This window comes from Carassius auratus, unplaced genomic scaffold, assembly GCF_003368295.1.
Source record: "Carassius auratus strain Wakin unplaced genomic scaffold, ASM336829v1 scaf_tig00007763, whole genome shotgun sequence".
NCBI classification, from domain to species: Eukaryota; Metazoa; Chordata; class Actinopteri; order Cypriniformes; family Cyprinidae; genus Carassius; species Carassius auratus.
Window position 1 is genome coordinate 189,516 of NW_020523877.1, and position 24,058 is coordinate 213,573.

The window sequence follows — 24,058 nt, forward strand, 5'->3', positions numbered from 1 at the left end:
CAAAACCCAACCCGCTCCAGCTGAACAGAATTCGGTCTGTGTTTTGGCTCTGAGGAACGGTGTGTTACTGGGCTGAAACATGCCTGCACTCAGCAGCACTACTCTTTGTATTCATTATATTCTCGCAGCCCATATTATTATTTTCACAAGACCATATGATAATAACAAATCATCAATTTCTAATAAATCATTATTTTGTGAAATTCATTGTTATTTGTGATCGTGGATGTTTGAGGAAGGCTTTAAGACCAAGCTGAGTCCTCTGTTCCCGCCTCACAGCGCGCGGGTCTCCGAGGCTTCACTGTCTGCGGTTTAACTTTACTGAATCAGATTGAGGCAAACTTATTGATCATGAGCCCAACATTTAGCAAGGCAGGAAAACATTCATTCTACCTGAAGGAAGACGTATTTCATTGAGCTAATGCTGTTAAAGAGAGAGAGAGAGAGAGAGAGAGAGAGAGAGAAACGAGTCTAGGACTATTCTTAAACTAGGAGGTCATTATATTGAAGTACAAATCCAAACACCAGAAACATTATGCATTTTATTTATTCACATGCTGTATGGTTGAAATAATATTTTAGTTCACAACTTTAAGTTCCGTTGTTTTAAAATAATTGCTTTATTGGCTAATGTTTCATAAACCTTCAGTTGTTATGCTCTAAAATCCATGCCATTATTAATTTCACAGTATTTTTACCACCTAAATGACTAATCTTTCAAGACACAATTCTATAATAGTCAAAATTACTCAGGCCAATGGTATTTTTTAATGACATTATTTTATTATTGTTATTATTATTATTTGAATAATTGTAGCTTACATAAATAGGTAAAGTAAAACAAATATTCGGATTGTCCCTTATTTTTTCCCTTGTTTTCTTAAAGAATAAACACATTTTTCTTACAAGAATAAACATGATAACATATTATTAATTAATAAAAATAATTTAAACAATTAAAACCTTTTTTTAACTTGAATTTGAATAGGCTACTATTAAACTAACTTTAAATTCTCAAGGAGTTTATTAGTAAAAAAAAAGTTCTAAATTATTATGATAATTCAATCTTTTAAAATGACAATTCCTGTATAAAATGGGACAGCAACCTAGTGGTTCTCAACCTTTTTTTCCAGCGAGCCGCACTATGGTCTAAGTGCAAGTCGCATATAATTTACATATTACGTCAGTAATACAAACCAACCTGATTTATAATATTATAGCCAAACTATTATGATATATAATCTATTAGATTCATTGAAATAAACAATTCTACTCCCCATAAATAAAACACCTGATGCTGTCGGGAGCTGACCAATTTTGTGAGATTCAGCTTGAAAGGAGTAACACAAAGAAGTTGCGATTGTAACGCCTGTTATACTTTCTGTATGAGCAATCCGGACGCGTACACGGCCAGCGCGGACACAGACTTCTTCCATTTATACTTCCGAAAGTGCATACTGATGGTTCTCTCTGCAACAAACATGTGTACAAACAGCCCAGAATTCTAGCGGTCCATAGCAGACTAGCGGATGCAGAAAGTTTGACAGAGGCTTTAAGATGCAGGCTTGCATGACCTGACGTACAACATTTCAGAAAATGTGCGTTCACAAATGTAGCCTATTTTGATCCAAATATGGAAAGCACTTTTGAATTTAATAATATGAGGTTCTCTCCAGAGATGCAATGTCTGAAAATATAATATATGAAAAAAAAAAATCACATAAAAACATTAGGATATAGCGTATATTTCATTAGTAGCATATTTTTTTTAATTGATGTAAAACAAATTTTTTACAAAGTTTTTTTTAAATTTTTTTTATTCAGCATGTGGTGCGGCCACATTTGAATTTGTGATGGGCGGCGGGTTGAGAACCACTGCTTTATATCAAACATGTTTAAATCGTCCACAGCTGAGCATCGCGGGAGGCTGATCTGTGCCAGAGCGCGTGAAGTGAATGTAATGAACAAAGTCATTTTCAGATGCAATGAAAAAAAAAAAAAAACCTGGTTAGCCTGGATTAGTCCCAGGCTCTGTTCTGAAGTAAAATAATTATAATTACTGTTAACCAAGAGTAACAAATTTTAACAGATTAATCGCCTATTTTCATTTGCTGAATGTTTTCTTTATTTTAAATTTTTTAAACATGCAAAAAAATAAATTAAGTTTGTCAGAGGAAAAAAATATTTAGTTTTTAATAATAGTTTTTTTTAAACACGCTAAAAAATAAATAGAAAAAAAGAGTTTGTGAGAGGAAAAAATAGGCTATAAGAAAATATTTTACAACAAATCCTTTAAATTTAACAAATTTATCAGAACAAAACAATAATTAAAAATATATAATTCTAATGGATAAATATAATTGCAGTATATAATTATAGGATTAGTAATTAAAAAAAAAGTAATAATAATAATTTAAAGCTAAGCATAAGGTAAGCTTGGGCTCTCAATCGGGAGAAATCCAAACGTTTCCATAATCATGATGTTGCCCATTTGAAGCTTAACTAGTATCGATGGAAAAAAAAATCATAATTAACAATATGTCAAAGTGCTCACGACAAATGTCTGGTGAACGACAGCTGATACCTACCAGTCAATATGTGCGTGAGGCACCAGCGATCAAACAGCTGAAACAAATAATACTTAATTTTTGGTCACACATAAGGCACAATCACATATGCCTTATATATAAAAATAGCATACATATGATCCTTTGTGTAAAGGTCTTCTTTTAATTTTTGTTTAGTAGACTGTAGCCTAAGATTATCCTACATTTAAAAAATTAACAAATTGTAAAAAAATGTATGTTCTTTTTTTTTTTTTTTATGTTACAATGTTATATCATAATGTTATTGTTGTTTTACTTACTGCTATCTCATTTTATAATTACATTCATTTCGCAATCCGTCCCTTTGCGCCACCTGGCAGTAGTTTCGGGAATGATTTCAACACGCGACTGAATTACAGTTACCGCGACGGTACGCATGGCGGTAAGGCCCAGATAGGCTGGCCACCTACTGTACTCTCTCATTTACATGGTCTTTTAAATGTTTAATTCGCGCGCCGCATTCACCCGCACAGAGTATGTGAGTGGAGCAAATTTTTTCCCCAATTTTTTTGTGGGATTGGGATGGGACAAGATTTTTTTTTTGCAGGAGTGAGACAGGACAGATTTGAAAATCCACTCCCGTGTCACCCTCTACACTGGAAGTGCTTGTACAGCATCACAGCAGCTGCTGTTATTATGATAAAGTCCAAACATAAAATAAAAAATAAATGTATTATAAAAATTACAAGTAAGCTAGAGTCAAGCGATCTCCATTTGAGGTATTTTTCTTTAATGCAAGCCAGTTTGTTTTCCCTGTAAGTTTAAAAGAGAAACAGTAATGCAATTTGGAATTATTGGAATTACTATTAGGAATTTCTCTGTTACCTACTGTCCCATATACTGCCAAGTAAAATACATGGTCAAGGTCCAGAAAAGTATGAAAGGCATCGTCAGAATAGCCCATCTGCCATCAGTGGTTCAACCATAACAAAATAAATTGACAACAATACTTTTTGTATGTGAATAAAACAAAAAATAATGACTTTATTAAACAATTTGTCTTCTCTGTGTCACTCCACATCAGCGTAGCACCATCTCAGCTCAGATTTTCCAAAATGGCAAAATAATTAAACAAAAAACAGATTTAAAAAACAAGTAGCCATTGCTGATAACCAAACATGTAGGCATTTCGAGATCCAAATGTAATGAAATAAATGTATGTATGATGACAATTTCTTAGGTACTAAGCATTGTTACATGCATTATACAGGCATTTAGTGGCCATACAATGGTATTTCAGATGATAAACTGTGCAAAATGTATATCTTAACAGTAAATTTACAAATAATGCGTTCAGCCTTGTGGAACTCCAAATGCACTGAATCTCCACAAATTAGTTTCATTACTGTGACAAGCAATTTCAATGTGACAAGAAACTGGTGTCTGAACTTTATATATATAATGGGGGGGGGGCACCAATAGGGATTTCGCCTAGGCATCAAAATGGTTAGAAAATGGCCCTGCGTTAGATGCATTCAAGTCAATATACTATTGATTTGTGCTTATTGGTGAAAGAGCAACTTCTGATGAAATGTATAAATAAATCTCCCAAAGGACAACAGTAATTGCAATTAAACAGTTAACAGCAATTAAACATTGCAATTAACAGTAATTTAGCAAAATAATATTTTTTATCATTAACCATTATACAGTAAGACAAAAATATGACAAAGTACAATAAAATTCTCACACATTTAGTCGACTAAAGAAGTTGACTAAATATGATAAAAACTAAAAGTTATATTTGATACAAAATTAAGATAGCTATTTTTAATTTAATTTTAAGATGACCAAATTAAGACTAGTTCAGATGAGTTTTTGCAGTCCTGCAAATCCTCTCATCATAAACACCAAAGTGCAGATGTACGTTTGCTGCAAGTAGGAGATTCATTCATCAAAAAGTGTATCGACAGCATTACTGATTAGAAGTTGAGTTTTTTGAGAGTGCTTGATGTACCACATATTCAGTTTTTTGCTTCAGAGCCGAGCAGTTCTATTGTTCTGCTCCTGATCTCCTGCTTCAAGTCTGCAGAATGAGTCAAGCACGCTCTTCGAGGGCTCTTGTGTTGGTGGTATGATGGTTCAGTGGTGTGTATTGCAGGCAGCCATCTCTCCTGTGCGCTTCAGCACAACATTTACGGGTGGAATGACTTTTTAATGATGCATCTTTTTAAAGGCGCCTTTCCAACCATACGTTTCTGGAGGCAGTTGTTACTTGGCACCAGGTGATGGTCACAATTGCTGCCTCACGTGTCTGAGCATTAAGCACACCAAGGTGGCTTTTGCTGACAGATCATGCTTCCATTTTGGGAGGATGACCATCTTGGAGTTGCAGATCAGACTCTGTTTCCTGTGAAGAGGCAGAGTGCCCATGCTGAAGCCTGGATATGGGTTTCCTCCTGGCGGCAGCCAGGGGCACCCTATTACTGTCACTGGTCGGACTGGTCTTACCGTGAGGGTGAGGAATTCCCCTTTGAGAGGAAACCCTCTGTCCGCAGGCACTTTGAAACCACTGAATCAAATGAGTGAGTAATTGAGTCATTTATTCAACTGATTGTGTTATCATGCTGGTATCTTAAGGACCTGAAGTTTTTAATATTCTTCATAGTCTGTTTTGTGGTCAGATAGAAAATAAGTGTGCATTACATTTTGAGTCAAATTCTTACATTTAATCAGTGAATTATAATAACAAGACATTTGGGTTGTTACCATGCAAATGAAATCGGAATAAACAAAATTAATCTTTGCAATCTAGACATTAGTGGCATTTAGAAGTGGCATTTAGAAGCATTTACACACAGTTTAATGCAAAACATGAATGCACTTAACCTTCAGTTACAAATGCATAAATAACATAAAATGTTGAATATTGATATGTGGAAAAAAAAAAAAAAATCAAAAGATACTTTAAATGTGAAATTAAAACAACCAGTAGTAAGCAAGTCATTGCGATTGAACCAAATCGTTCAAATGGTTGATTGATTAAGGAACAAAACACTGTCATGTTGCTCAAAGTGGCAAACAAGCACTGTGGATTTGTTTGGAATTATTTTTGTTGGCGAAATAGTGCAAAAACAAGCAATATGATGTCTAAAACATGTGAAATTGACAGGAATTGATTGTACTATATGACGTGGTATAATTATACAAATTTTCTGCCGAAATTTAAAAAATACGAATTTAAGACATTTTAAGACTTTTTAAGGCCTTATAATAGGAAATTGTTATTTGAGACATTTTAAGACTTTTTTAAGGACCTGTGGACACCCTGTCCTCCTGGGCACTGGCCCATTGCACCTCGCTGACAGATATTTGTAGAGCTGTGTGTTGGGCGACACCAACACGTTCACTTAGATTCTATAGTCTTAGTGTGCAGCCGGTATCCTCCTGTGTTTTTACCTCATATGGGTAGAAGCACTGCTTAAACTGCTCCAGAGACTCCATACAATAGATCCTGCTGAGCTCCTCCATCCCCTCAGGAGCCAGATGTGCCAGGCCCTCACTTTGTGAGTCTGCGGGAACCGGTAGAGGGCTAGGTTATATATGTAGAGGCCTTAGTGGATCTTATATTTGTAAAGTCCACGGTATGTAAAGCCTGTTTTTCCCCAGGCAGACTTCTGCTAATTCTAGGAAGTTTACAATCACCTCCAATCTTCCATATGCACCTAACGGTTACATTCGTGAACATGATTCAGAAATCTCTGGATGATGAAAACGAAATTTCCCATCGTTCCTCTGTCCTTCATAACATCAGCGAATGTTCTAAATCCCATATATGGGACAATACTCCCAAGGGCACGGACATAAGAATCCCATATGTGGGACCATACCGCTCACAATGTGATTCTGAAGACTTCAAGGCAGATAAATTTTACCCTGGTAACACGTGATTGCTGAAATATGATTGGATAAAAGCCCTAAAATAAACATACACTACTGAAAGCAGTACAACTAAGAGAAAATCTATTAAATTAATAGAATAAACTATTGGTATTAATTTAATATAGATTAATGTAAAAATATATAAGGGTGTTAGTCAATGATTCTGATAATGTTTAGGCCAGCAAAGAAGGCCTTGCTGGCCGTGGCGGCCCACCAAAGAGCAACTAGACTTGACTTTATCCAGACCTTGAAAACACTACATTAAAACTCAAGAACCTGCATGAACCTTGTTTTAACATTTGGAGAAGTCATCATTTTGAGCAAACATGCTTAGTTTAATTCATTTCTTATGCTTGAAAGCCATTTCAACTGACAGATGAAGACTATAAAACTAAAGCTGTCCATTACAGCAAGAATGAAAGAATCAGGCAATCGCGGAGTGAAATGACAACACCACATGAGACCAACATCAGCGAAGCACTGCCTAATTGGCTTTATCCGTGCAAAAAATGGAACGTAAATGCAAAGGAGGAGCAGAGGGGGAACGTACACAGCAAATTGCTACAAAATCCCAGCAATGTTCACCAGTAAGGGAGCAGGTTGCTCAGAATTACATTTACAATATATTTACTATGGATGGGACTGTTTATTATATCGGTCAAGGGTGTAACTTTGGTTTGAGAAGTGGGGGGGGGACACAAAATGGGGAATTTTTTTTTCGATTTGAATCCCATTTCCTCCATTTACATACAGTTAGTGACTATGGTGATACAAAATCCAGGAAATAATTAAGTTGTTTATAATGATGAATTCTCCCAAAATTCTGTTTCTCTCCCACCACACAAGTGAGCAGGTAAATAATATGAAACCACACCCATGTGATGATGTGACCATGTTAAAACAATATTCTAAACAAATAACAACACGCAGTTTGGCTCCTACAAGAAGAACATTTAATTTGATAATATTCTAACTGTATTCACTATTTATCATGTATACTTCTTCCCTTTTATCACCAACAAATCAAAATCACCAGGCCTTTCATACAGCACATAACTTACCTGTAACGTTTTTCCCTATCTCACCCTCTCTGTTCTGAAGCAGCTCCACCTCATCTGTGCTCTGATATGAAAACAACTGAGTTATGATCATGAGTCCACATAGCCAGAAAAGAGTCTCTGGATGTACATTTTAAAAACTGGGTGTGCCACATTCATTTTAAAAAAAAAAACTACTGCGTATCAATAACTTTACGGACTAGACTGGGCTGATGTGTAAAACTATACTCAGGCTCACCACATAACCATAACACTATATTAAATATAGGTTAACTCAGGCTAGCTCGACATTAAGCCTTTTCTTTGAACAAGTAAATAAATTTTTACAAATTAACTTCCATTTTAAATGAACAAATATTATAAGTGAACAACAATAGCTCAAGTTTAGAAAAACATTTATTATTAAGACTTATTTTGTTTCTGCATCTGAGTATAATGAGTTGAGTAGCCTATAACAGCAGCCTGAGTCTGCTTGTCATACATTGCTGACAGAAAACACTGCTGTTTAAAGTGGACAGAATTTTCTAGGCAACATTAAATGTTTAGGTTAGCTAGCTAACGGTCTGAAGTTACCTAGCAACAGTGCATGTTAACGTTAGCTCATCAACAGGTGTAGACCATAGACTGTAAAAAAAATAAGTAGACAGACATTTTGATTACCCTGACCTGAGCTAATTTACTTAATCAACCAACTCACATCTCCTTTCTTTTTTCATCCATGAAGACATTAAAGTCATCTGTTGCTGGCGTTTCATGACTGACTGTGATACCGGCTGCTCAGTAGAACTTTCAGAGTGCTTACACTATTTAGAGTGTGCACGAGACGTCCCTGCCTGTACGTGGACGCGCGCATTGACACAGACAGGCAGGTTCTGCTCCGTCCTGCTCCTCCGTGACGATGACGGCGCACTGTTAAAAAAAAAAATCATAACAAACTAATTTGAAAGTGGGGGGGACACGAACGGGATTTTGAAAAGTGGGGGGGACATGTCCCCCCTGTCCCCATAGGAAATTACGCCTGTGCGTTTGGTTTTCCACACATGGCAATCTGACAAAGTATCTGAATATAGTTTACTATAAATAACACTTAAAACAAACAGGGTCCAGCTAATATATGTTTCTGTTGATGGTTTAGCATTTTGGGTTCCCAGACATTACAACAACAGCAATGAGAAAAAGAAAAGAAAAAAATCTGTGGACAAACCATTTTATTCAATACGAATACAAACACTGGATCAGTGCGTTCTTTTAAAGTGACAGTCTTTATATTAATCGAAACAGCAATTTCGCTGTTTATCTTTGATTACTTTATACCATTTCTGTAACTAAAAACTAATGCTAGTTCGTCCCTCGCTTGAGGGATAACAGTGGCCCCCTCAGGTATCGCGGCAAGGGGTGATCTCCCGTGAGAGAAAACAGCAGCCCCTTTTCCTTTATAATATTTTTTTTTCTCCTTCTCATTCAACTTTGACTTCTCCATCTCCATTAACAAAACAGCAGCCCCCCCCCTTTTTTTTTTTTACATAGCAGCGAGGGTTTTCTCTCATTCTTCTCCTTCCCCATTTCCTTCTTCTCATCCTCCTCCTCATTCCTCTCATCCTCCTCATCATTTTCCATCTCCTTCTCAACCTCTTCCTTATTCTTATTATCCTCCTCATTCTTCATTTCCTCCTTCTCATCCTCCTCTTTATTCTTCATCTCCTTCTCTATCTCCTTCTCATCCTCCTCATTCTTCTCATCCTTCTCTTCATTCTCCTCTTTCCCTTGCGGTCAGTGTCATATTTTATTATTATTAAATGTATGTAGTACGAAATATCCAATGGTTATAACAAACGCTCCTATATTTAGCTGTAGATCAGCTAAAGACCATTACTCTGCTTCAGAAGCCTGTCCAAAATCGGTTCATTTGGAGAAACAGACATGTCTATATCATATACTTATCACTATGAAGTAAATAAAATGCAGAATTGTCAAATACGCAGGCGTTTCTGAACATTTCGTGAGCACAGATACTCTACACTGGTTAATACGGTGCCATATATTTCAATAATAAGTTCACATGATTTTTATTTTTATTTTTTAATGCTAATTAGTGGTGGGCCGTTATCGGCGTTAACTTGCTGCGTTAACGCGAGACTCTTGTCGGGCGATAAAAAAAATATCGCCGTTAATCTATTGTCAAAGTTGGGTTGGGAGCTTGGTCTATACTAAGAAAGCTATGATGACTTTCACCTTGATATTTTATATTACCAACTGGCTGAGGCCAGCCTAAAAAGATGCTCAGGACAGCTGACGGGCCACTGCTGCGCATCGTCAAGAAAGCTTATCTTTTTCACATGTTTGAACGGAGTAGCTGGTTACTCCCACGCTGTGTTCGGTGAGGAGAGAGAGAGAGAGAGAGAGAGAGAGACGCGTATCACGGACAGTGACACTGAACCGAGCTTTCTTCTGCGAAGAGAAAGGCGTCTCAAAACACTTGAACATCGAATTTGCTTATTTTTGCTCTTGTGCCGACAAATAAATACAAAATGTCAATATCCCCCTTGGAAATTATGCTCAAAAAAACTGTCAGTTATTTCTAAAGTGAAAGTAAACAGTTGAGGAAGAAAATGGGATGTGTATTATATTTGATGCGTTAATTGTCTCTTAAAGGGACTGCGCCTAATTTAGCCACTGGCTGCTGTAATGTTAATCCAAGAAAATGAAAGAAAATAGTTTTTGTAGTTGTAGTTTTAACAGTCAACCCAAAAATTATTCAGACACCAGATATAATTTTTGATATATATAGAAAAACTGTAATAATGTGGGAAATGTTGAAGGTGTCTGAATAAATGTAGGTTTGATTGTATATTTCATTTTTACATTGAAGACTATCCAGTGCTATTTTACATTTAATTATTTGGTTTCTGTACCTTGACACCTACAAACTTAAACATTGGTGTGAAACAGGAGTAATGTTGTTTGCACCTTGTGCAATGTGAAATTAGTTTACAGCTTTTTCAAGCACTTTGTGATGCATTTTGGAAACAGGAGATGAGCCCCTTTTCTACTGCACCACCTAGCTTGATAAAACCCCTTCTCAAAGACTTACTGTTTGACAATTTTATTTGGGTAACACATATTCTGAATGCCTTCGGCAGAATTCGAATGAGCCAATATAATCTAGATTAATTTCAAGATCACAGTGAGATTAATCTAGATTAAAAAAATGTATCTATGCCCCCCTTTAATGCTAATACAGAGGGGTATATCCGCTTTGATCGGTGTAGGATGATGACATGACTCAATACAACAGCTGACTACATTAAAAGCTTTACCGTTCTAAACGCAGATTTGTGTCCATTTTTGGAACTGAAATGTTGCATAAACCCCAAAACACACGTGACTGTAGTCATGAGGTGAGTCTGGCCAATCGTGAACAGCTGTGTTGTCATCAGCGCTCCAGCTGTCACTCTGGGGAAAATGCAGGCTGAATCAGCCGGCTGCTCTCAAACACTCTTGCGATACTTGATGCACACGTGACAGTCATGTGCATCGGCGCAGTCTTAGTCGGACAATATTCTACCCAGTATTCACTGCTTCAGTCAGATTTGCGATTGGTTTGCACGGTGCTGATGAGTCGAACATGCCTGATGCTCATCGAGTCAGCTGCCCAAGATCAGATGCAGCCAGTAATTCTCACTAATGATTCCCGATGGTTTCGGAGGATGGTCAGTCTTTGTCCCCCTCTGTTGTTCCGAGAAGGTACACCAGGGTTCTTACGCCCTTGAGTAAATCCAAGCACTTCCAAGACATTTAATTTTCCAGTACTTTACAGACTGGGTAAATTACCCTTTTTTTTTTTTTTACCTTACCGTATCTTAGTTAAGCACATGCACAGATACCCCACGGACACCCTTACTTGTAAAACGTTTGGATTTTAAGGTGCATTAGCAATTTCATTGTTCTAGACAAATCATCAAATTTCCAACAGGCGGCGCATTTGGCCCGTTACAACGGTTTGTATGAATGTCCTTACAATAATGATGTCCTTAGATTTTGTCCCAATAACGATTAATGTTTGTGGGAGAATGACACATCATGTTCATACATCCTGCGATATGTGATTTTTGTAGCATAGCAGATGGTTAATCGATTCGGGATTTAATTTTACAGACTTGCAACATATCCCTGATTGATGACTGACGACTCCACTGCATTTCGCGGACTAACCACAAATTAATTCTTGTTTACATTGTTCCGCTGTTGTGAAGATGATGTTTGAGAGAGTCCAGTCCAGTTACATGATCTGACACGACTGTAGCATTCAACACCGTGTGTGATTATAAAATGCCAATAATACCTACCCTGATGCTGTGAAACCCTGCATATGATTTTATGCATTGTAGTCTTAGAATGTAGTTTAACTGAGAAGATAATATTTATTATTTATTTATTTATTTATTGCGTTAATAGAGCACTCCACAGCCACAGGTGCAGACTCGAGCGGAGCTGCTTATAAAATGAACCATGGTTACCCATAAGAGCAAATATTAGCCCAAATGTGTGCATTTCCAGGCAATTATTAAATCCAATCGCTTATACAAGTAACCCTGAAAACACTGCATTAATTTTCAGCATTTTCGAGGATTCGAACACCCGTACTATAAACCCTGTACGACGGCGAATGAGCCAAAGAGTTAACCAAGCGTTTGATCAGGTGAGTGCTCAGTCACCGGAGGCTCGCAGTTGAGCCGGAAAAAGCATTAATCCCTCCGATGCACGGCAGGACTAGCACATTATTTTGGACAATATATAAACCTCACAAGCAAGCAGTCCCATATCTTGATAGCTTCAAAAAAAATACCTTCTTAGTGTGTGGAGTGGGGCGGGATCGCCCGCAGTCGGAAATAGGAGTAGCAAAGGGTGCTCTTTAAACAGCTGAAAATCAGCGTGCACCTGTAAAGCAGAACCACCCCCCCCCCCTTTTTTTTATTTTTTTTTATTTTTTATTATAAATATTTATATCATATGGTCAGACTTTAATTTAGGCAACAGCATAAGCCCTTGTCGGATACGTTTTAACATTTATGTGAGCAAAATTACGATCTGTACATGCAGTATAAAGCACTTGATCGTCAGATGAATTTAATGAAGCATCCCTTTAGCAGCAGCCGTTAATATCTACAGCCTTGACCACAGATTAACGAGGCTCATGGGTGTATTTAACTGTGTTACCTGTGTGGTAATATGATAGCATGCCTCGCAAAGTAACTGAACAATAGCGTTTTAATAAACAATGTCTGAAGCATGTTCGCCAAATAGCACTAGTTTGTAAAATGAAATACTTTGCTTAGCTCCGTGAAGACGTCCAGAGATGAATTAAAGTGGAAATTGCCAGTTGTTCATGGATGCTTTGATTTGTTGCATATATGGCTACTTCCAGCGGGGAGCAGATCTCGTGTAAGTTGTGATTCGGTCGTATTAGTACACACTGACGATGAAACGCGTGCAAAGTGTCTATATCAAGAGCTCACTTGTATCAATTCAGTTTGTTGCTGGACAAACAACACGGCGAATTCGCTTAAGTTTGCGATTGAAATCTTGTGAAATCCAAACCTGATTTAACGCTTCCTATGGAGATAGATTCACCGTCTGATAGTTCCTGAGCGAGCAAAGGCTCTCGTGAGCAGTTTGAGCCTTGCGAGCCATTGAGCATACTTACCGAGCAGTAGTGCCACGTATATATATTAAGTCCCGTGTCTAATAGGAGAGAGGTGGTGATTGGAGCGATTTGACAGCTGACCGCATCAGCTGTTCACAGCCTTGCCTCCATGGCCTGACTGAACTAACGCTTTGCTCGATTATGATAAAATATATATTTTTGAAAATATAGTATTTCTATAAACATACCACATACAGCAGTATCGAAACCGTGACTCAATCTGTGAAACATACCGAACCTTGAAAAAGCTGAACTGTTCCACCCATAATATTTACGTAATCATTTGGCAGATGGACGCTTTCATCCAAAGTGACTTACAATAGATAAAATCTATTCTAAAAAATAAATATAACAAATATATGTAATGATAGAAGTTTTAAAAGAGCATCTTAATGACAAACTAGCACACTTTTTACATATTGGGGATAGTTTTTTTTAATTGCGAAATTTGACCAGAAATTTAGATTTTCCCTTTCTAGCCTACAATATGTAGCCTAATCTACAATGTTTATTTGTTTATTTTGAAGGTGACGAAGGAAGCAACAGTAGGGTTGCCACCCATCCCTTAAAATACGGAATCGTCCCGAATTGGAGAATAAAATAGAGTGTCCCATTTTGAATCAATTCGGGACGGGGTTTGTCCCGTATTTTCGGAGTTGTCTCAATGCAGCATCTCATACAAATCTTCTGTGAAGTCTCGTCTTATTCTGCCCCTGATTGGATAATACTCGCTCCCATCATTGGATTGATTGGTTTGTTTCAGGTTCACCGCCACAGGGTTAGAGGAGGGCAGGTCTCTTGGCAGAGAGTCAATTTGAGAGAATGGTGGAGGCTGCTCCAGATACAACTGACAACATATTAACAATTGCTGTATAAGTGCAGTTCGTTATTAGTTAATGTTAATTAATGTAGTTAACTAATGAACCTTATTTTAAAGTGTTAGTGATTTGTTTATTATAGTTAAGGTGTACAGTCAGACACATAAGCATTATTTTAATTAGATAAACTAGATATATTTAATGAAAAAAATCTAGTGCCTAAGTGAAGCAAATAAACAACTTAACTAATTTAAATGATTTCATTATTCAGTAGGCTACTGTATAATTAACAATAGACTATATAAAATAGATTAACTTACCAATAATAATTAACAAAAAAAAATATTGTATGTTTTACAATATTTTTATGAAAAGATGTTTTAAGTTGTGATTTACCATCACTGGCACATCATCGGACCTGTGGTCATCTTGGCCCCGAGGGGTGTCTCTCCCCCAGGCGTCCCTTATTTTTCTGTGTTGAAGGTGGCAACCCTAAGCAACAGTAGCACTAGTCCTAGTGCACAGATCAGCTTTTGAGTCAGAGCATGAACCTTCAGGTAAAGTTTAAGCTATAAGCAAAACTAAACATGCTGGCTATACTCTTAGGAAAAATATGTGCTTTTATGATTTATAAGGTCATCAGTAGTAGGACTGTGATCATGGGGACACACAACTGATGGATGCAAAATTAATATAGATTATTGAAAGTGCTTATTTGAAATTGCAGAGAAACTTGATGTGCAGAGTGAGAGAGAGGGGGATTCATGGAAAGATGATAGAGACAATAAATGCTTTGATAGTCCATTTGATTATTTTGCCCGTCCACAGTGTAAGGATTTTGATTAATTTTTTAAAGGGGGGCTGGAGTGCTCGTTTTCACTCAATATCATGTTAATCTTGAGTACCTATAGAGTAGTACTGCATCCTTCATAACTCCAAAAAGTATTTAGTTTTATTATATTCATAAGAGAAAGATAGTCTGTACCGATTTTTCCCGGAAAAACACGAGCGCCTGGAGCCGTGACGTGTGGGCGGAGCTAAAGAATCACGAGCGCCAGTTGCTTTGAGAGCGTTTGGAAGCTGTGACAGCTATGAAGGCTGAAACTGAACGAGAGCAGCAACAGCAAGGACTCGCTCCGAGCGGGGCTCGAACCCGGGTCTCCGATGGGAGGTGGACGCACTAACAAGGAGGCAGAGATATTTTAAGCCTGAGGTTCCAACACACAATCGTGACCCTTTTTCGTTGGGATCGCATCATCCTTAAGAAATAAACGATACGCAAATCCATCGTCAAACTGGGCTTTGTTTGTAAAACAAGCATTTAAGAAATGCAGGGAACAAACACAAACACTTGCACAACTCCGTTGATGCTCTGTAAAAATAAACTCCATCCACTGGTCCCTTAATGCTGTTTTTTCTTTGGTAATCTGTGCAGGGTTGTCTTGCCCTGGCAACCAAAAACACTCCTTTTGTGACATTTCGCGACGCTCTCGCTCTGATCAGTGATTGTCTGTGCACAGCCTCTCTCTGCTCTGATATACAGGAGCGCGCGCTCTTCCGGCAAATGTGCCCTCAGGACCCATATAAGGAAATTCCGCTCCATCTAACGTCACACAGAGCCATACTCGAAAAAAACTTTACGAAACTTGTGACAAAGGAGTATTTTTGAAACCGAAATACTCCTTCAAACGTACAACTTAATTTTTGAAACTTTGTCCATGTTTAGCATGGGAATCCAACTCTTTAACAGTGTAAAAAACTCAGTATGCATGAAATAGCATTTAACCCCCTATTTAATTATCACCCAATTCAAACAACTGAAAGAGCCAAAGAGTTTAGCAGTCTGGTGGATACATGAATTGGGTGATGGTGACTGCAGCAACAGAGGTGGCCTGGGGTGGAGTCAAATTCCTGTCCTGATTTACTGCAGAGTGGCGGAGTCAACAGATTCAAAAGCTTGTGTTGATCCTTTTTGGATCAAAGCATCTGCTAAATAAACAAATACAATGTGGACTTTTACATTCTAGGTATCATCAATAATCCAGAGAGCCACATTATTTCTGGCTTTTTATGCAGGACATCCTTGTAGAAATAAAAATATAGCCTTCTAGATGCATATTGTAGTCTAATGTCTGTCATGTTTTTTCCCTGTAAGTTTAAATGTAAAGTGACCTTGAGCTATGGAAAGGTGCTATAAATATAAAATTAAAACTACTACTTCTTATGTTTAGATGTTATGATCAAATTAATAATATATCTGTTTTATGGATTTAACAGAAGGAAATTAACAATCATTCAAATAGTGAAATTTCATATGGTTTGGAGGAAATAATACTCAAACTAATAATCATCTCCTGAGGTTGGTGTTTATAATTGGTGTTCACTGTAATATTCTTAGTAAATATAAAACATTAAGTTTTGACTCTCTAATTCGATATACAAATTTAAGAAACGTTTTGAAAATTGTTAATAATATTGCTCCACCATCAATTAAATTTTTTTTACAACTTTTTTCTGAACAATGATCCGAACATCCCGCTCCACTGCTCACAGAAATTGTGCTATCCCGAAGAGATCTTCTGCCTTCGCACAGACAGCCTTCACATTTAAAACCATTAAACAATGGAATCAACTCCCAGACAATCTAAAGTTGTCTGTAGATCTGAGTAATTTCTCTCGAAACTTAAAGAAATACATCCTCAATAACCAGTTGTGTCAGCATTAGCAGACTTCAAGTTTACAAATGTAACATTGAGGTAAATATTTTTGACTATGTTGTATATATATTTTAGGTTGTGATAGGTTTTCTTCTTTTTTGTTTAGCTTGTCATTAGACTATCTGATTAGTTTTAAATATTCATTGTTTAACTAATATTGCATGTTTTTGTTAGTTCTACTAACAGTTATTTGTAATATAATGTTTTAATATTGTGTGCACCTGCCCACAACATTGTTTGTTGTGGGCAGGTGATGGAAGATGGACTGCAGATGGAACTGCAGATTGCTAACTCTGGTACAAAACATCTCTTCGTAAGATTAATGTATTTTGTACATTGTCCCTGACCAATAAACTGAAACTAAAAAAAAAAAAAAATAATAATAATTTTATGAAACTTATGTGAAAAACTAAGAGTGCCTAGTAAGAGTGGACCTACTGTATTGTAAAGCATTTTCTTCATATCTAACAGCTGTCAGTGAAGAAAGATGGCTTCCATTAAACGAATGCTTTATGACACACTGGATGACCTGGAAAAAGACAATTTCAAGAGATTTAAGAGCTTCTTAAGAGAAGATGGACCTATTCCTGCTTCTGTATTGGAGAAGGCTGAGGCAACAGACACAGTGAATCAGATGCTGGATCGTTTTGGACCAGAAAGAGCTGTAAAGATCACACTTCATATCCTGAAAAAGATTAACCAGAACAATCTTGCTGAACAGTTAGAGAACAAGCACAAGGAAGGTAATAAAGAACTGATATTGTAATATCAAACCTGTAATGTAAAAAAAGAAAAAAATATATTAATTTCTTTTTCTCTTTTCAAGTCAAAATCATCAACTCAAGACTGGATTTAATCTGAAAACTGAAATAAATGCAGAAATAAATGCTGCAACAGTAAAAACATGTGTTGATTTAAAGGGTTAGTTCAATTGCAAAAATGTTGTCATTAATTACTTACCCTTATGTTGTTTCAAACCTGTAAGAACTTTGTTCATCTTCAGTACACAAAGCAAAACAACTGAAATGTTCCCAATAGGGATGTTCATTTCAGTTATTTTTCCTAACCGACAACCAACGCTCTTTAACTGACACAATTATTTTAAATTAAAATTTAATTAAATTAGAAAGGATAAGTGTCTGTGACCCATTAAAAATACTAACATTTGTTTCCCTGGAATTCATTTTACATGGTAAAAAGGAGCAAACAACAGAACATGAGGATAAAGATAATACATAGTTCATAATAAAACCTGCACCTGCAGCGCTTCTGCCAGTGGCAAAAAACATAATAAAGCTAACATATATATATATATATACACATATATCAGAAAATGGCATCCCATTTTTCTTTAGGCTAATTTTTTGCACACATTTTAGTTTTTATTGTAAATATACACAAATAAAGGCAAACCGGTTAATTGCTACAACTGTTTATGATGGAAAAGAGTAGTTGCTTATTTATTAAATTACTGAAAATAAATAAATAAATGTTTTTTTTTTTCAATAGTTTAACTGATTGGATTAATCAATCAAAATTGTTAACAGTCGGTTAACAGTCAACCTGTTAAAATTGACATCCCTAGTTCCCAAGTACAGAAACATAGCAAGGAGATCTGTGAATTATTCCATGTGACCTCAGTGGTTCATCTGAAATAATGCAAAGCTACGAGAATGTTTTTTGTGCACAAGAGAAAAAAAAATACTTTATTCAACACTAATTTGTCTTTCCACATCACCCTGGTACCATTTTGGAGATCATGTGCTGGATTTACGCTGTTCAGTGTCAGCTGTGTACCGCCGGACTTGTTTCCAACGTTGTTGTAAGTTGATCTGAATGGAAATATCATATTGGATTATTTTACAGATCTCCTTGCAATGTTTCTGGACTTGGGAACATTTCATTTGTATTGCTGTCTATGCAGGGTCAGACAGCTCCAGATTTTATCAAACACAAGTTGCGAGAAATAGAACAAGATAAACCAAGGTCTTACTGGTTTGAAACTACATGAGTGTGAGTAATTAATGATATAAGTTTCATTTTTGGGTGAACTAACCCTTTAATTCTAGATCCTGCACAAAGTTTACCTTATATATCACATTAGCATTAGATTATTAATGTATTTTTTTAGTTTATATACTGTTGGGGTTTGGTAATAGTTTATATATATATATATTCCAAATTAATGCTTTCTGGAGTTTACAAATTAAAGCATCTGAAAAATTCTTTGAGGCTTAATGAAATTCACTAAAGCCTCAGGTCTGCATTATGTTCAATTGTGTTTTTATTATAATGTTGACAAATGTTTTTTGCTTTTTCATCATATTTTTATTCACTATCATCAGCCTTTTTTACGGAGGATTTAATGCTGCAGAAATGCTTGCAAATTCACAAAACCAACATGAAGAAGAACACAAAGTGTATTTTTGAGGGCAACAAAGACATTGACACAGATCTCGAGACTGTTTACACAGAGCTGTTCATTACAGAGGGAGAGATGGAAGATGTCAATCATGAACATGAGATTCTTAAGATTGATGAAGCTTTCAAGAACAGAAAAACACAGGACAAACAATTCAAATGCAATGATATTTTTACTGAACTGAGGAAAAATAAAGAGGAGAGGATTGTGCTGACCAAGGGAGTCGCTGGCATCGGAAAAACTGTCTCTGTGCACAAGTTCATCCTGGACTGGGCAGAAGGAAAAACCAATCAGGATATAGAGTGTGTGTTCCTGCTTCCATTCAGAGAGATCAACGTAATTAAAGACAGAGAGGTCAATCTCCATGAGTTTCTGCTGAAATTTTATCCTGAATTGAAAAACCTGGAGAAATCAAAGTTATATAAGGAATGTAAGCTAGCGTTTATATTTGATGGACTTGATGAGAGTCGCCTGCCATTGAACTTTAAAAGTGAAACACTGGACACTGTTGAGGAAAGAGCATCTGTAGATGTGCTGTTTACAAGTCTGGTCAAAAGGAAGCTGCTTCCATCAGCTCTTGTCTGGGTGACCTCACGACCAGCAGCAGCCAATCAGATCCCTCCACGGTATGTGGGTTTGTTCACAGAGGTGCGAGGATTCACAGACCAACAGAAGGAGCAGTACTTCAGAAAGAGAATCAAAGATGAGACTCAAGCCTCCAGAATCATCTCACAGATTAAGACGTCTCATAGTCTCTACATCATGTGCCACATTCCTGTCTTCAGCTGGATCACAGCCACAGTACTTCAGGATATTCTCATCAAGAACAATACAGAGAACATAAGCATAACACTCACTGAAATGTACATTCACTTCCTGCGGATACAGATGAACATGAAGAATCAGAAGTATGATGAACAAGAAAGAGAACATTCAGAGCACTTAAAATTAAACAGAGAGCTGATTTTGAAGTTAGCTAAGCTAGCATTTGAACAGCTGAAGAAGGAAAACATTGTGTTCTATGAGAAAGATCTAAAAGAATGTGGTATTAATGTGAGTAAAGACACTGAGTTCACAGGAATGATCGCTGAGATCTTTAAGAAGGAAGATGGACTTTATAAGACAAAGGTCTTCTGCTTTGTGCATCTGAGTGTTCAAGAGTTCCTCGCTGCATTGCATGTGTTCATCTGCTACCTGAACAAGAACAGACATGAGCTTCAGTTTTTCTTTGAAGATTCACAAAATACAGCCAGAAAAAAGTGTCAGATCTTCTCAAGAATTTTCAAATTTCATGACTTAATAAAGAGAGCCACTGATAAAGCAATGCAGAGTAAGAGAGGACACCTGGACCTGTTCCTGCGGTTTCTGATGGGAATTTCACTGGAATCCAGTCAGAACCTACTCAAAGGCCTGATCACACACACTAAAGACACCACAGAGAGCATCACACAAACAACTGAACACATTAAAGAATTACTGAAACAGGACATCTCAGATGAAACTTCAGTCAACCTATTCTACTGCTTACTTGAGCTGAAAGATAATTCATTATATGAGGAAATCCAGAGTTACCTTAGTTCAGATGAACATCCAGGAAGAGACCTCTCATCTTCAATGTGCACAGTGTTGACCTACATACTGCTGATGTCAGAGAAAGTGCTGGATGAGTTCAACCCAAAGAGGTTCACGTCATCATCTTCAAACTACAAGAAACTCATTCCAGCTCTGAGGTGCTGCAGAAAAGCCCTGTGAGTAATTTCACTTACTGCTGTTTAATTAAATGTTTTGTCTTACATCACTAAACAATTAAATGTTAAAATACTATGCAAAATATTTTCACAGTCTAGATTATGAAGGGTATACTAAATTATTGCAGTAACACTGAACATCAGAAAATAAACTGGTTAAATATTGTTTTGTCAGATTTGACGGCTGTGATCTTAATGTAACATGCTGTGAAACTGTGTCTTCTGCTCTACAATCATCAAACTCTCATCTGACGGAGCTGGACCTGAGTAACAATGACCTGCATGATTCAGGAGTGAAGCTGCTTTCTGAGGGACTGAAGAGTTCAAACTGTCAGCTGAACATACTGAGGTTTGACATTCACTGAATCACTAGGTTCAAATAAGTGGAAGAATAGGCGTTTCTTCGGTGTAGTTAGCAGATATTTCCAGTCTATACTGTAGTACGATTGTGTCAGTAGCATTTTCTCCAAGAACACAATTATGATTATGAGAATGAAATAATACCTACATTTCTTAATGACTTCTGTGAACATTGTTTCAGTGAACAGCATTAAAAAATGTTCCCTTACCTTATGAATTTGATTAAAATAGATTTATTTTCACTTCACCAGTTAACTCCTTTGCTCAGAGTATCAAATTACTCTCCGTTCTTGCCTCATTTCAGTAGGACAGATTTAGTGTGTTGATAACTGGAGAACCGATGTGACTGTATCAGTGGCTACGTTTACATGTACCCAAATAATCCATTTTTAATCAGATTGATGGCTCAATCGGATTGAAAAACATTTATATAAACACCTTAATCAATCAGATTGAGCACGATCTGAATGAAATTTTGATTAGATTGAAGGGGGTGGATTATTCCATTTCTAATACGATTGAGTGTGCATGTAAAAACTTGATCGGCTTGAACCACAAAACTGAAAGAACTACGCATGTGCAATTATGCAAGAAATAATGTAGGCTAATTACACATGACACACGGAAAGAGTGGCTCTTCTTTTTGAATAAAGAGTTGTATAAATGCGTGTCCTGTCATTATAAAACTCTCCTTTCACTCGGCTTGTGTAGTGGAGCAGGACAACTTTGATTTGGATGCTCATCCACAGGCAACCCATTTTGGGTGCGGGGAGGGGCTTTTTATTTTTTATTTGTTTCCATGATAAATGTGAGCTGCACAGCACAGCGGTTTATATGTATATTTATCCATAAACAGGTAAATATTAATTCTGCTGTTAAAAACAAATAAATAAATTGTGTAGGAGAGGTTATTATGTGCAAACATTGAGAAACTCTATATTATCTATATGTCACTCTCACTTTTACTTTTCAATTTCACTTTCACTATTTGAGCAGTGTGCGCGCATGTCAAAAAAACTATTCCAATTTGAAGCTTGTGACATAAACGCACACATCAACCCAATCACTTTATTTAGCTTACACGTAAACACTACTATCAGATTCATCAATCATAATGAATTCAGTCCGATTGAACCAACAAACAACTCGAAAGGGTAGTGAATTTGAACAATCCACAAGGGTTAAGTAAAGTAGCATCAGAAAAATTGCAAGATTTGAGACTTATGATACATTATAACTATGAGAAATATAATCTGTTGTAAAAATGGATGGTGTTCATTGTGTTATAAATCATAATATATATTTAAAAAAAAGCTATAACCACAAATAAGTAAATATTATAATATATTAAAAGTGTTGTTATGAATATTCATGATATGATACAAAATTTTGCATAATGCATTCATTATAATGCCTTAACCCTCAGATGGTTTCTAGGGTCTTTTCTGACCCCAAATGACTTTTGCTCAAATAAAAAAAAAAATGTTCCCTTTGTCCAAATTATATGAAACCTTTTACGGCTCTCAACACTTTCTAGATCTACAAAAAGAAATTAAATTGGAATGATATCTGTTTTTATGTTAGCGTGACAAAAATTGTGACACTCGTGGTCTTTGGGGTCATGTGGTTTACCATGCTTACTGCCTGCAATGCATTGTAATGTAACATTATTGAAAAACTTTTTTTTTTTCAGTAAAAAAATACTAAACTTTGACAAAAAATATTTTATTTTTGTTATAATTGTGATTTTATAATGTTTAGATATGAATTCAACTGAATCCAACTTGTGAAAAGATATCTTTCAGGTAGTCAAATAGCAAATAGCATATAGTGGAGCTCTATAGCCATCTAGTGGTTAAAGTGATTTTTATTTTTATTTTAAAACTGCATTTTCCAAAAAATGGGTATAAATGTTACATTAAATCATTTAAAATGATCCATGTTATCCCCATGAATGAAAGTTAGAAATCTGGGTCTTTTATAAAGTGAATTTTACATCAAATGCTGTTTTTTTTTGTAAAAAAAGCCTATTTAAATATTTATTTATTTATTTATTTATAGAAATTTTAAATATATCATAAATCCTCCAAAAACTGCACAAATGTTGAGTAAAAACATTAAAAAACAGAGTAAAATTACATTTGTAAAAAAAAAAAAACTATTATCTTGTTACAAAATTGAATGTTATTGTCTGGGGTCTCTGGAGAAACGAAGACCATCATAGGGTTAAAAATACTAATATTATAAATACGGGCTTCATAGAAAGTGTTACCGAATTATATTTCCGATAGTTATAATGTATTATAAGTCTCATATCTTGCCATCGTTTATGATCTGCACAATAATTTAGTACATCTTATTAGTGTTTTTACTGAAATATTACAATTACAAAGTTTTCATAAAATACATCCAAAAGGCTTTATAATGTGGTCTTATTAATTATAGGTTTTCTTTGTGTGCTTTAAAAGCTGAGCTATAGTCAATGAATAGCAGCCTTACATAGTTCCCATTGCTGCTGTCAATGTGCAGCCAACAGCAGCCAACGAGTCGCATTGGAGTGACGTCAACTCCCCCTTGAACTGATTGGCTAGCGGCGCAGCTGTCAATCTAGAACTTGCGGCCAATGGTGACGCTGAAGCCTCCCCTGATTTACATGAAACTCAAACTGCAACTTTTAGAAACGCAAGCGCAGAATGTGGAAACGAGCAAAGGGGAAAAGACCACAAGCACACAAAAAAATAGC

The 24,058-nt window shown here is 36.3% G+C and overlaps 1 protein-coding gene across 1 annotated transcript in view; it reads left to right on the forward strand.

Moving 5' to 3' along the window:
* LOC113071644 (NACHT, LRR and PYD domains-containing protein 12-like) overlaps window positions 1-24,058 on the forward strand; it is a 75,768-nt gene that overhangs the window by 17,953 nt on the left and 33,757 nt on the right. The window contains exons 2-4 of the mRNA XM_026244952.1: window positions 17,257-17,528; window positions 19,131-20,955; window positions 21,131-21,304. Coding sequence (XP_026100737.1) covers window positions 17,273-17,528; window positions 19,131-20,955; window positions 21,131-21,304 — 2,255 coding nt within the window. The 5' untranslated portion in view covers window positions 17,257-17,272. The remainder of the gene's footprint in view (window positions 1-17,256; window positions 17,529-19,130; window positions 20,956-21,130; window positions 21,305-24,058) is intronic.